The sequence below is a fragment of the Lutra lutra genome, chromosome 4 (assembly GCF_902655055.1).
Source record: "Lutra lutra chromosome 4, mLutLut1.2, whole genome shotgun sequence".
In the NCBI taxonomy this organism is placed as follows: Eukaryota; Metazoa; Chordata; class Mammalia; order Carnivora; family Mustelidae; genus Lutra; species Lutra lutra.
This window is the reverse complement of record NC_062281.1, coordinates 146672196-146686140: the sequence shown is the minus strand read 5'-3', so window position 1 is coordinate 146686140 and position 13945 is coordinate 146672196. Positions and strand designations below refer to the sequence as shown.

At 42.0% G+C, this 13945-nt stretch overlaps 1 protein-coding gene across 5 annotated transcripts in view; it reads left to right on the top strand.

Annotated features, from left to right (window-relative positions):
- PATJ (PATJ crumbs cell polarity complex component) overlaps positions 1–13945 on the top strand; it is a 373314-nt gene that overhangs the window by 267053 nt on the left and 92316 nt on the right. For 4 of the 5 annotated variants that reach the window (XM_047724601.1, XM_047724598.1, XM_047724600.1 and 1 more), the window contains one exon: positions 4161–4253. The exons of the other annotated variant lie outside the window; for it this stretch is intronic. In XM_047724601.1, the coding sequence (XP_047580557.1) occupies positions 4161–4253 (93 nt within the window). The remainder of the gene's footprint in view (positions 1–4160; positions 4254–13945) is intronic. 5 annotated transcript variants of the gene reach the window in all.

Below are 13945 nucleotides of genomic sequence, written 5' to 3'. Positions count from 1 at the left end.
GAATCAAACCGACCGGCCAGGGCTGTCTCTTACAAAGAGGCGACCCCTCCCTGCCTTACAGACTCACTTTTATAGAACAAAGTCCATGTGGTTGAGCCTGGCCACACACAGGTGGCCAACGAAATTGCAACACACAGAGAAAGCTGCATAGTCATGCTAGGTCACACACGGGTGGCCAATTGAATTACAATTTACCTTAGTAGATATTTGAACTAGCCTATCACCTTGGTCAGAATTGGCGCCCAAAAGGCAGGACCCATACTCCTTGGTAGCTAGGGAGACAGTATGTGCGCCCCACTGATTAGATATCTCCACCTGGCCCGACCTTCCCTTGTATCTGGGCTTTGTTACCTGGGACTGGTTTCTGGAACTTGCTTTTAAGTAAGTTCCCGGGGTGGGCGGGGGGCAGGGTCAGTTTAAGTTTTACTGCATAAACAACAAAATCACTGTTTAACCGGATGGAATCTCTCTGGCTAAATAGGCCCTTATAGAATAAGTCTTGGTTTTTAAAAGTGTAATTGAGGGGCACCTGGGTGACTCAGGTGGTTAAGCATCTGCCTTCCATTCAGGTCATGATCCCAGAGTCCTTGGATCAAGCCCCACCTGTGGCTTCCTGCTCAGTGAGGAGTCTGCTTCTCCCTCTCTCTCTGCCAGCCACTCCCTCTGCTTGTGCTCTCTCTCTCTCTGTGTGTGTCAAATAAATATTTTTTAAAAATAAAAGTGTAATTTGTTTCTTCTGAATTTTTCTCTCCATAGAACTTACCGCTGTCTAAAATGCTGAAAATCAATATATTCTCAAGCTTAGTTTCTTAACTTGAGCATATTTATTTCATATGGTGACTTCTTGATTACCCAAAATTCACTGAGAGGAGGCTGTTCTACCTAATGAAATTTTCTGGTTAACCAATGCTAAAAAGGTTTAAAAATTAGTGGTCTGATAATGATTTTTTTTTAAGATTGTGAATTCTGTTTTCTATAAGATTAGTTATCAACACTCAGTGCTGACAAGGAATAAAGAGAGAAGAAAAAAACAAGAGCATCATTTACTTAGGGCCTAGAGCATAGTTAACCAGAATAGCACCTTTGATGTCAGTCTTTCCTAGCTTTGAATCCTGGGTTCACCTCTCACTGGCTAGGCAAGTTCATTTAAAATGTATCCTCTTCCCATGAATGAATTGGAATGACTTTGGTACATACTCATATGAGGTTGTTCTGAAGACTCCACGGAACAAGGGATAGATAAAGAACCTGTCTCAACAAAAAGCTGGAAGCAAATTAATTCACCTGGTGTTGCACTAATAGACATTTTGCATGTTAATTTATTCATCTTTAAGGCAACCTATGGGGTAGTATTTTTTTTTTTTTAGATTTATTTTATGTATTTGTCAGACAGAGATCACAAATAGAAAGGCAGGCAGAGAGAGAGAGAGAAGGAAGCAGGCTCCCCGCCAAGCAGAGAGCCCGACTTGGGGCTCGATCCTAGGACCCCGGGATCACAACCCGAGCTGAAGGCAGAGGCCTTAACCCACTGAGCCACCCAGGCACCCCTGGGGTAGTATTTTTAATCTGGTACTTTTATCTGTGCTTTAAAAATAACTGTTCAGACTTAGAACCTTCCTGAAAGTCATATAGTTCTAATTTGCAGGTTGAGATTTGAACCTGGATCTGAGCAATTTAACATTCATGCTTTTTTTTTTTCCCCTTAGTTTTGTGGGTTTTTTTTTTTTTTTCCGGTTGGTTGGCTTTGGGGGGGGTTGTTTGTTTTTAGTAATCTTTATAACCAGTGGGGAGCTCAAACTCATGACTCTGAGATCAAGAGTTGCATGCTGTTCCAACTGAGTCAGCAAGGTGCCCCTATGCTACTTTCTCTGTTAGATTTTTTTTTCTTTTAGATATTTCTTATAGCTCTCCTTTATTTCTTAAACTTGGAATAATACATACAAATTCATCTGTAATCAAACAGTATAGAAATAATTAATGCAACATTTCCCCATTCTTTAATACTATTCCCCAGAAGTAAGCAATTAAAAAATTTGTCCTATATGCTGACAAGTATTTTCCTGCATGTGTATCTATATATGTGTATGTTTTGTAATTTTTTTTTTAAAGATTTTATTTACTTATTTGACAGAGAGAGAGAGAGATCACAAGTAGGCAGAGAGGCAGGCAGAGAGAGAGGAGGAAACGGGCTCCCAGCCAAGCAGAGAGCCCGATGTGGGGCTCAATCGCAGGACCCTGAGATCATGACCTGAGCTGAAGGTAGAGGCTTAACCCACTGAGCCACCCAGGCGCCCCTTGTAATATTTTTCTGAAAAATTGTTCAAACCTACATTCTTTCAATGGCATGTAAAAATTTCTCTTTATTATCAATATTGAATGTTCTCTTTCTATTCTCTTGTCCATTCAATAGATGAAAGAACACTATATCTTTGCTTCAGTTTGCGCTACTTAAATTACAAGGATGAGGTTGAATGTCCCAAGATCAAAATTATTTTCTCTCCAAACAGTCCCACCGTATCTGTAGTAATGCCAGAATGGTGGTGTTTTAACATAAAAATCCAAATAAATACAATGTAGATACTGTATGTATCATCCTGTGTTCCCTTATGTGCCCTCAGAAAATAAACAAACTTCTGAATTAAGTATAACATTTAATATGTTACAGTTCAATTGAGGAGATACTGAATGTGTTTTGGAATTTTATTTATTTATTTTAATTTATTCATTTATTTGAGAGAGAGAGAGAACATGTGTGCACACACAAGCTGGGGGAGGGACAGAGGGAGAAGATCTCAAGCAGACTGCCCATTGAGCATGAAACCTGACACAGGGCTCAGTCCCAGGACCCTGAGATTATGACCTGATCCAAAATCAAGAGTTTGCCACTTAACCACCTGAGCCACCCAGGAGCCCCTGTTTTGGAATTTTAATGGGCCTTATTCTTAAAGATGTCTCATTTATATTAAATAAATATTTTTAGAATTTTGCAGAAAATAACTGTCAAGGAAACAACTGTCCATGCACTGGTTTACCCAGGATTTGTCCAGTGTTTTTCATGCACCAGAGGTAGTTTTAGGTACTTGCGTTTCAGAGATAAACAGGATAAATACAGTGTCTTATCTCAAGTAGTTTAATTTTCACTGAGATAAACAAGCATCTCAGAAAGTTTTGGCCAGAGGGAATAGAAGTGCTAACTGGCTGAAACATTAAGTAAACATTTGAGGTCTCAGGTGAAGGCTGCTAAGAATAAGACTGTACTTAGGTCAGGTTGATGCAAATGGCCCACGTTTGCCATCAGAGTCCACTTTTTCCATCTCCAACTTTGTCATTCACAGTATCAGCTTCATCTCAAGGCTGGTTTCCTCAGGACTGTGGGATTGCTGCACATGGCAATTTGAGCTTCATGCTTTCTTGTTAATGTGGAAGGTGGGAAGGGACTTCTTGTGGTTCTTTTAAGACAAAGGAGGAACTGGAGGACCTGTCTGGCTCAGTCTGTGGAGCATGCAACTCTTGAGCTAGGGATTGTGAGTTCAAGCCCCACACTAGGTATAGAGATTACATAAAAAGTAAAAATCTTTAAAAAAAAAAAAAGCAAGGGGTGCCTGGGTGGCTCAGTGGGTTAAGCCGCTGCCTTCGGCTCAGGTCATGATCTCAGGGTCTTGGGATCGAGTCCCGCATCGGGCTCTCTGCTTGGCAGGAAGCCTGCTTCCCTCTCTCTCTCTCTGCCTGCCTCTCTGTCTGCTTGTGATCTCTCTCTGTCAAATAAATAAATAAAATCTTAAAAAAAAAAAAAAAGCAAAAACTTTTCTAGAAGTCTCTGTGTCTCATTGAGCAGAACTGGATCACATACCCACTCCTGACAACAACAGAGAACAACAACAACAACAGAGAATAGGGAACAACAACAACAGAGAATAGGGAACAGCTTTTTCTAAGACATATCCAAAAGGTGCAGGGACAGATCTGGGTGCGGGGGGTGGGTAGGAGGAGAAGTTGTGGGGATGGCCTTCTAATGGAAAGGAGGAAGCTAGGAATGGCCACTAGAGAAGAAACAGTATCTACAACAATAATAAAATAAGCTATTGTGGTTGAGTATCTATATAGTTCTGGGCAGTGTGAGTGAAGAAAAACATCATCATTTTCTTCTTAATGTGCCATAGGATCAGAGTGGTACGGAACCTGTTAGCAGTGAGGATGATGGCAGTCTCGAAGTTGGTATTAAACAATTGCCTGAAAATGAAAGCTCCAAACTGGTGAGAATCCTCAGTGTTTTTCATCCAATGTTCTTTTTTAAAGGTGCATCATGTATATTTTGTACCACCATGGAAAGGATCAACTTGCATTTTATTTACTTCTCTAGAAATCTTGATCTCAGAGCTAGTAGAAGCTTTTCCATGTGGAGTGACCCATTAATTCCAACAAATAGCATATTCTGCTATTTTCTTCATGCCTGAATTGTGCTGTTTGGGAAAAAAGAAGCAATTTCTCTTTTAATCTTCTCAGTATGGCTTCTAAAAGGGTGTAGGTCTATCCTCAATTAGTCCATAAAGGCACAGAAAAAGATGTTAAATTTATTCCACTGATTCTTAGTAAAAGATGGTTAAACTCACCAAGGGGCTCGAGCATTAGAAGTGAGCCAGGTTTGTTTGTTTTAAGTTGTTTATTTTTATTATTATTATTATTTTAGTAATCTCTACATCCATCATGGGGCACGAACTCACAACACAGAGATCAAGAGTCACATGTTCTTCCAACTGATCCAACTAGCTGCCCCCAAGAGAGTCGGTTTTAGAGAACCATCTCTCCTTATATATTTTAATGCTTAATATTTTATTTCATATTTATTCAACTTTTACTGTGTATTGGGTACTGTCCTGCATGCTACATTAATTTCCTCATCCTTACAGTGCAGGTAGCGATAACTTTCTTTTACACACGAAGAAACTGAGGGCTTATGATGTTCACTAACTTGCCAGAGGCCACTCACTAGAACGTGGTAAGACCCAGAGATTCACCCCCGTTCAGTTGCCTCCCATGCTTTCATTCACAATCCGTCTTTTTGTTTTGCAGCCTTATACTTACAGGTTTAGACTACAAGTTCCAGAAAGAAATGCGGGCTTTTTTCTCTCTATTTCAAAATGTCTTACAAATCTCAAAGAATTATCACTTGGGAGGGTCACCCTGATTTTATGGCAGCACAGAGTTGTTCATTTTACTTCAGGGAGTTTAAGAAATCATTTATCTTCTTTCAACTTTTAGAAAATGTATATTGGGACTATCTTAAATTCTGTGTCCTAGAAAAGAAACTGATTCTTTCAAGCTGAAGGGAAAGGACGTTTCAGCAAAAATGGAAATGACAGTGGGCTACTCCTGGGCAAATTGTAAATGGGACACAAGAACTCTGGCGTCAAAACACTGGGACTGGGGCGCCTGGGTGGCTCAGTGGGTTAAGCCGCTGCCTTCGGCTCAGGTCATGATCTCAGGGTCCTGGGATCAAGTCCCGCATCGGGCTCTCTGCTTGGCAGGAAGCCTGCTTCCCTCTCTCTCTCTCTGCCTGCCTCTCTGCCTGCTTGTGATCTCTCTCTGTCAAATCAATAAATAAAATCTTTAAAAAAAAAAAAAAAAACACTGGGACTAACAGATTATAACCATTGTTCTTAAAGAAGATGTTCCAAGGTTACACTGTTCCTTCTCTAAAAGATAACAGCATATTTGCCTTGGAAGGAGAGTGAGTAACATCAACAAAGTTTGAACTCAAAGCTCCTTCATTTAAAAACACTATGAACGTGGTTGTTTTGGGCACTGTATCTCCAAGACAGGTTAGGGGAAAGTCTTATAAAACAACAGGGTTTTGTAAGTAGGGGCCTACAACGCAGTCCACAGAAGAAATGGTAAAAAAGGGTGAAAACGCTTCCTTGCTTGCCAGAAAAGTCTGGTAATCCAAAGAGATTCACTTGAAGGCTATAGACAACCGCCATCCAATACCCACTTGCTGTTCCCAAGAAAGCAATGCCAGTGATGGGGCTCCAAATGTCAAGACAATTGAAGGGACCCACTCTCAGGCACAGGATTTGAAGGGCTGCGGGTAATTTATAGATACTGTTTTATACTGCATTTCACTAAAATGGATGCTTTCCCTTACCCACTGACTGCTGTCTCTCTGTTTGCTTCCCCTCCCCTCCTCACCTCCCTCTCTTTTAATATTACAATTCTTACTGTTTCCAGTAGAATCTATACATGGTCTACTTGAGGGAGGAAAGATAGCCTAAATTTAAACAACTTTTAGGGCGCCTGGGTGGCTCAGTGGGTTAAGCCGCTGCCTTCGGCTCAGGTCATGATCTCAGGGTCCTGGGATCGAGTCCCACATCGGGCTCTCTGCTCAGCAGGAAGCCTGCTTCCCTCTCTCTCTCTCTCTGCCTGCCTCTCCGTCTACTTGTGATCTCTCTCTGTCAAATAAATAAATAAAATCTTTAAAAAAAAAAATAAAAAAATAAACAACTTTTATAGATAAATACAAATGGCCTGCCATAAAACATTATTCAAAAGTGTGGTCTTGGGTGAGTTACTTGACCTCACCAACCCGCAGTTTTCTCACCTGAGGAAGAAGAGTAATCAGGATGTTAGGAGGAAACAAATGGACTATATGATATAAATCATGTAGTAGAGTGTAGGACAAATAGTTGGTGTTTAGCAAGTTCATTCATTAATTCAACAAATACTTGCTGAATGCCATTATGTTCCAGGCACTAGAGATATAATAGTGAACAAAATGTAGAAAAATGCCTGCTCTCAGGGCGCAGAAGTGGCACCGTTCATTAAGCATCTGACTTGATTTTGGCTCAGGTCATGATCTCAGGGTTGTGAGCTTGAGCCACGCAGAGCCCCACATCAGGCTCCACACTGAGACTTGCTCGTCCCTCTGCCCATCCCCCCCCCCATAAATAAATAATTTTTTCTTTTAAATGCCTGCTCTCATGGGGACTCTTCAGGATGAGTTGGGGGAGGAGCATAGATAATAAATTAGCAAAATATTAGATTGGATCATAAGAAATTGCCTTTTTTGTAGGTAAGAATTTCATATGGTGCAACCTGATGTGTTCTCTTGTTACAAAGAATTAATAACTGCTAATTGTCACTAGTTATCATGATTATTTCTATTATAAGATTGGTGCAAGGATTGCTACTCCATCCTAGGATTGTTGGCCAGTGCATCTTGTCAGAGGACAGCATGTGATCTATGTGGGTCTTGACTCATTTCTGTTTATGTCAAGACAGTTGGAAACACTAAGCCGTTAACCCTCTAAAAGTTGCTTCCTTGCTGGGGTCATCTGTCTGTTTCATCAGGCACTATGCTGGCCCCTACAGGAGTGAGCAGGAGAAGCACCAGCCTTGCTCTTCAGAAGTTGACCCTCTAGAACCACTGAGGATAACAGAATTTGTATCTGGAAAATCATACATGCAGAAGTATAGTAGAGAGAGAGAGAAGAAAAACAACAACACTATGATGTGTGTGTTCAAAAGTAGAAAGAAGACCATCTCAGTCAGGGATTAAGGAAGGTTTCCTGGAATTGTGGCCTTTAAGGTAAACCTCCAAAGATGAGAAGGCAACTGACTGGTGAGGTTGGCATAGAGAGGAGGTTTACCAGCTGAGTCAGTGCAGATGATGGAGTAGCACATGAGTGTTGGGCATTTGTGGGACAACAATGAGTGATATAATTTGAACAGTGGACTCAAAGAGCTGAAGGGACTATATGCTATGAATTATTGATGAACTTATTCGTCTTCATGTGCTCAGTGCTCAGTCCATGTGCCAGTAGCTACATGGATTCGGGTAGACACAAGGTGCTACCTAGGAGAAACTACTTCAGAGAGCTGTTAAGTTCTTCGAGACTATCTGTTTCCAGAGCTAAGACTAAGTCATGGGTCAGCATATTCCAGGACTGTTTCCGCTGTTCAGTCATGGTTGGCTTTGGTCCACATCTCAGTATCCCCAGATTTCACATCTGAGGGGTTTATAATAACTTCAGTAGGTATTGGGTTTCTCTCAAATATTTTTAAAGGGTGAATAACTTGTTTTTAGACAACTCATCAGATGATGGTTTGTGAAACGTAGATTTCAGTTGTGAGAGACTGGAGGCAGGGAAGTGTCTGGAATCTATTTCAGAAGTCTAGGTGAGAGCCTGTTAAAACTATTTTTTAAGCCTTTTGAAAGGAACTTTTATTTTATTTTTTTTTAATATTTTATTTATTTGACAGAGAGAGATCAGAAGTGGACAGAGAAGCAAGCAGAGAGAGAGAGGAGGAAACAGGCTCCCCGAGGAGCAGAGAGCCCGATGCGGGACTCAATCCCAGGACCCTGAGATCATGACCTGAGCCGAAAGCAGCGGCCCAACCCACTGAGCCACCCAGGTGCCCCTGAAAGGAACTTTTAAAAAGCTATCTGCACAGAGCTTTGTGATTTGTAAAACAAAGTGTCATTATCTCATTAGCTTAATGTTTTAATATCTAAATTTTTTCTAAAATGATACTTTGTGATCTTATTCAATTTTATCCCCAAATAACCCTGTGTAAAAAGTAGAGCAGGAATTATTTATCCCAGATTTACAGATGAGACCTTAATCTGCTTAGCAAAGGATCACAAAATGGGAAATTGGAAGAGCTGGGTCTCATCCTGAAGGGGCTTTGACTCCTCGGTATCTTGACATAGAAAGTCATGAATCCCTGAAGTATTACCTTAATCTTTTGGATATCAACCTACTTTTTTTTTTTTTAAGATTTTATTTATTTATTTGTCAGAGAGAGAGAGAGAGTGAACACAGGCAGACAGAGTGGCAGGCAGAGGCAGAGGGAGAAGCAGGCTCCCCGCCCAGCAAGAAACCCGATGTGGGACTTGATCCCCGGACGCCGGGATCATGACCTGAGCCAAAGGCAGCCACTTAACCAACTGAGCCACCCAGGTGTCCCAATCAACCTACTTTTTAAAAAAGATTTTACTTGAGAGAGAAAGAGTGAGAGTGAGGGGAGCATGGGGTGGGAGGGGGGAGAGGTGGATGGAGAGGGAGAAGCAGACTCCCCACCAAGCAGGGAGCCTGACGTGGGGCTCGATGCCAGGACACTAAGACTGTGACCTGAGCCGAAGTTAGGCACTTAACCGACTGAGCCACCCAGGCGCCTCTCAGCCTATGTTTTTATCATGTTGAGAGTATCTGCATTTATATAATATACTCTTTTGAAGCAGTATAACTAAATTATCAAGAGTACAGACATTGGAGCCAGACTACTTGAATTCAGATCCTGACTCTACCATTGACTACCGATATAATCTTAGGCACAGAACCTTTCTGTGCCTCAGTTTCTGCATCTGTGAAATGGGAGAAAGAAACCACAATTGTGAGACCTGAGGAGGGCCAGCTATCCAGTACTATGCAGAACCATGCCAGAGTGCACTAGAGTCACTGTACAAGGGTGAGTCATTAATAGCAATGATGCTGTTATTCCAATTAAAACATTTAGTGTTAGCCACATAAGGATTAGCTGTTGTGAGCGAAGCATTAGGTGTAACTTAAAAAACGAAAGTGAATTGTTCAGCCTGAAAAATCTAAATGCTGATCATAATAGGCAGTATGTATTGAACACCTGTGTGCTAAACGTTATTCTAAGCTCATTTACGTAACAGTCCTATGAGGTTAGTACTAGTATTATCCCCATTTAAGAGATGAGGAAACTGAGGCACTGAGACACTAAATAATCACCCAGTGATGGGGAGAGATCTGGGTGGCTTTGTCGGTTGAGCATGCAGACTCTTGGTTTCTGCTCAAGTCATGATCTCAGGGTCCTGGGATCGAGCTCTGTGCCAGGGGCTCCACGCTCAGAGGGGAGTCTGCTTGAAGAGTCTCTCCCTCTGCCCCTCTCCTCCTCAAATAAATAAATCTTAAATGAAATATATTATGGGTCCTGCTTTACTGACAAGGTCCTAAGGCTATGAGGTGGCTAGTATGTTCCTAAGGTCTCGCAGCAGGTAAGTGGGATGGCTGAAACTCAAACCCAGTTATTTTTGCCCGGAAATCCTGTCGTCTTCTCGTTGTGTGGGTCACATAGACAACATTTCTAGAATATCAAAAATACCACTGTGTGGTCTGTTTGCTTGAGCAACAAATACTAATCGAGTGTGGCTTGCTGTTTGCAGAAGATTCAGTGATGAGCAGAACTGTTAGAGCTTCTTAAAGAGCTTGAGATGTCTGAGGACAAGTGTTCCCATCAGCTTGCCATCTCTAGAAATTCGGTGGCTAGTGGGAAGAAAGGAGCCAGGGAAGGAAAAGAGGAGATAGTACTGTTTTCTTCTAAGTAGCTAACCTCTGTTCTTGCTGCCTCCTTTGGATCTCTAACCCTGTTGGATATTAGGATTTTCTGCCTTGAAATAAAACCAGCTTACTTTTTCTTTTGTTCTTGTCTGTCTCCGTCTCCATGCTGTTCTAGATATTAATAGCCAGTAAAATCATTTTAAAGCAACTAGCTCCACAACAAAATAGTAAAAAGACAAATAACTCAGATTAAAAAAATGGGTGAGGGGGTGCCTGAGTGGCTCAGTTGGTTAAGTGACTGTCTTTGGCTCAGGTCATGATCCTAGAGTCCCAGGATAGAGTTTGGCATCGAGCTCCCCACTAAGCGGGGAGTCTGCTTCTCCCTCTGACCTCTCCCCTCTTATGCCCTCTATCTCTCACTCTCTCTCTCAAATAAATAAATAAATAAAATCTTTTTTTAAAAATGGATAAGGACCTGAATAAGCATTTCTCTAAAGATATACAAATGGCCAATAAGCACGTGAGAGGATGCTCAACCTCATTAACCATTAGGGAACTAAATACATATCAAAACCACAGTGAGGGGGCGCCTCGGTGGCTCTGTGGGTTAAGCCGCTGCCTTCTGCTCAGGTCATGATCCCAGGGTCCTAGGATGGAGTCCTGAATCGGGCTCCTTGCTCAGCAGGGAGCCTGCTTCTCCCTCTCTGCCTGCCACTCTCCTGCTTGTGTACTCGCTCTCTCTCTCTCTCTCTCTCTTTCTGACAAATAAATAAAATCTTAAACACACACACACACACACACACAATGAAATACACTTTACACCTACTAGGAGGACCGTACTCAGAAAGACAGATAATAGCAAGTGTTGGCAAGGATGGGGAGTGATTGGAACTCTGATACATCGCTAGTGAGAATATAAAGTAGCATTGCCAGTTGAGAAAACCGTTTGCAGTTCTTCACAATATGAAGCATATTTATATCATCATATCGTAATTTCGCTCCTAGGTGTATACCCAAGAGGAATGAAAGAAAACCAATCCACACAAAAACTTGTACACCAGTGTTCATAGCAGCATTTTTCATAAGAACCCCAAAATGGAAACAGCTTAAATGTCTACCAGCTGAATAAATGAAATGTGGTACATTATGCAGTGGAATATGAGCAGTAGGAGATCATGAAGCTCTGATATATGATGCTGTGGCCACATGGTGTGTGTGTGAAATGTCAAGAGGAGACATACGGACAGAGACAGACAATAGATCAGCGATTGCCTGTGGCTGGGGGTGTGGGCAGGGAACGGGAGTAACCCTGATGGGTACAGGGTTTCTTTCTGAGGTTATGAAAAGGTTCTAAACTTAGATTGTGATGATATTTGTACAACTCTGCAAAAACCATAGTATTGTATCTTTGAGATGGGGGGCATTTTGTGGTATGTTAATTATATCTCAATAAAGATACTCTTTAAAAACAGGAGCAGTGGGGCACCTGGGTGGCTCAGCAGGTTAAGCCTCTGCCTTCGGTTCAGGTCATGATCTCAGGGTCCTGGGATCAAGCCCCGCGTCGGGCTCTCTGCTCAGCAGGGAGCCTGCTTCCCCCTCTCTCTCTGCCTACCTCTCCGCCTACTTGTGATCTCTCTCTGTGTCAAATAAACAAATAAAATCTTTAAGAAAAAAAAAGGGGAGCAATATGAGAGAGAAGTAAAAATATAGATAATCCACAAAGTGAAATCAAATGAGCAATGCTGAGGTAACCTCTAGAAACAGATTCAGTTAAATAAGTATATAGTCTTTCCACCGTTTGGGATATTTTACCAGTTCAATAATCCCTGGTAGAAAAGATTGTTTGTCCATCAAAATTAAAGCCTGACTTTATCTTACAAATTCTCGCAGTCTGCCTGTTATTGCATTCTGTGCTAGATCCTAGAATGATGCTACAGAAGGTAAACAGACAAACTCTCTTCCTGTGTTGTTTACAGTCTTCATGGCAGATGGACGTCATTCAGATAATGTCACAAGTAGAAGGAAGTCTCAGCTTTGATCAGAGCTAAGAACTAGAGGTGTTTGGTGCTAAGGGAGCACAGAAGGGGATTGGACGTTGTAAGGGAGAGCTTTCCCAGGGAAACAAACTGAGATCGGAAGGAGAAGCTGACGCTACTGGGAATGTGGTGAAGAAGAAAGAAGGAAGGGTGCTAGGTGATGGTAGAGTCTCGGGGAGTCTAGTGAACTGAGCATATGCAAGTGCACGGTCTCCAGCCCTGGTGAGAGACCCCAACTGGAGCCAGGCCATGTTAGCGAGGTGATCCCTATGCTGAGAGCAGTGGGAGGCCCCGCGGGGCTCTAGAAGGTGACTGCACTGGAGCTGCCACGTGGTGACTAGCTTGGACCGGGGCCAGGCTGGACACCGCCTGACGAGCTGAAAGTTCATTGTAGCAGTGGCCATCTACAATAGACGCCAACGGCTGTCTATCCTCATACTCTGTGTAAAGGTTTTAATAAACAGCAAGGAAATACAAGTTCCACAGAAGACTGCCAGTAAATTACCTTTCTTACCCTCAGTATGCAAACCTTCTGCTATATGTATTTTTTAAACCTTCCTCTGAACGCAGGTTTAGAGCTATTTAAATGGCAACAGATGACTATCTGGGTCTTGAGAACCAGCATCATCCCAGGACTTGGTCAGCAGCCCAAGAGAAACCTGCGAGGAAATGCCCCCAACAGATGTGCTCAGTGTTCTTTCCCCAATTCTTTTTTTTTTTTTAATATATATTTATTTATTTATTTATTTATTTATTTATTTATTTATTTATTTATTTATTTATTTATTTATTTATTTGACAGAGAGAGAGAGATCACAAGTAGGAAGAGAGGCAGGCAGAGAGAGGGGGAAACAGGCTCCCCGCTGAGCAGAGAGCCTGTTGCGGGGCTCGATCCCAGGACCCTGAGATCATGACCTGAGCTGAAGGCAGAGGCTTACCTCACTGAGCCACCCAGGTGCCCCATCTTTCCCCAATTCTTGAAACTGCTTCACATCAATATAGTCTTTGTGCCTGTGTGTCCAGTGGCCCTTGTCATCACAGATCTGATACGGCAGCCTCAATAACATTTTAGATTCTCAAAAGTTTTCAAAATGTTTAGATTTCTTTTTCCAGCTGTCTGCAGTGTATTTTTACTGTTGTCTTTCATTATGGAATATTTCCGATCCTTAGGGCAAGAGTAGAAAAATGAGAGTATTTCAGTGAGCTCAGGGTGGCATTCAATCTGTGGGTTCTTTGTGGAGATTTGGGAATGTACGGGGTAGCAAGATGCCTGAGGAAGCATGAGTCGTTTCTGAATTCACTTTCACTAACTTCAGTGAGCCATGACATGGAAATTCACGCCATAACTGGCCATGCATTGGACCATTTCAGTCTCCACCAGCTACAATAGCAACATTTGAGAAACACTTTTTCCTCTCCACTTGCTTTGCTTGATCCATACAAAATTTTCAAACATAGCTATTGAAAAATCAGTGATGGGTGTTACAGATACTACCCATGTCTCCAAGTAGCATGATAGTACTTGCTCTCTCTGATGAAAAAGGCTATCAGGTGCAAATCGTGAGCTCAGAAATCTGAACAGGCTTAACGCTCACCCCTGATGTTCAC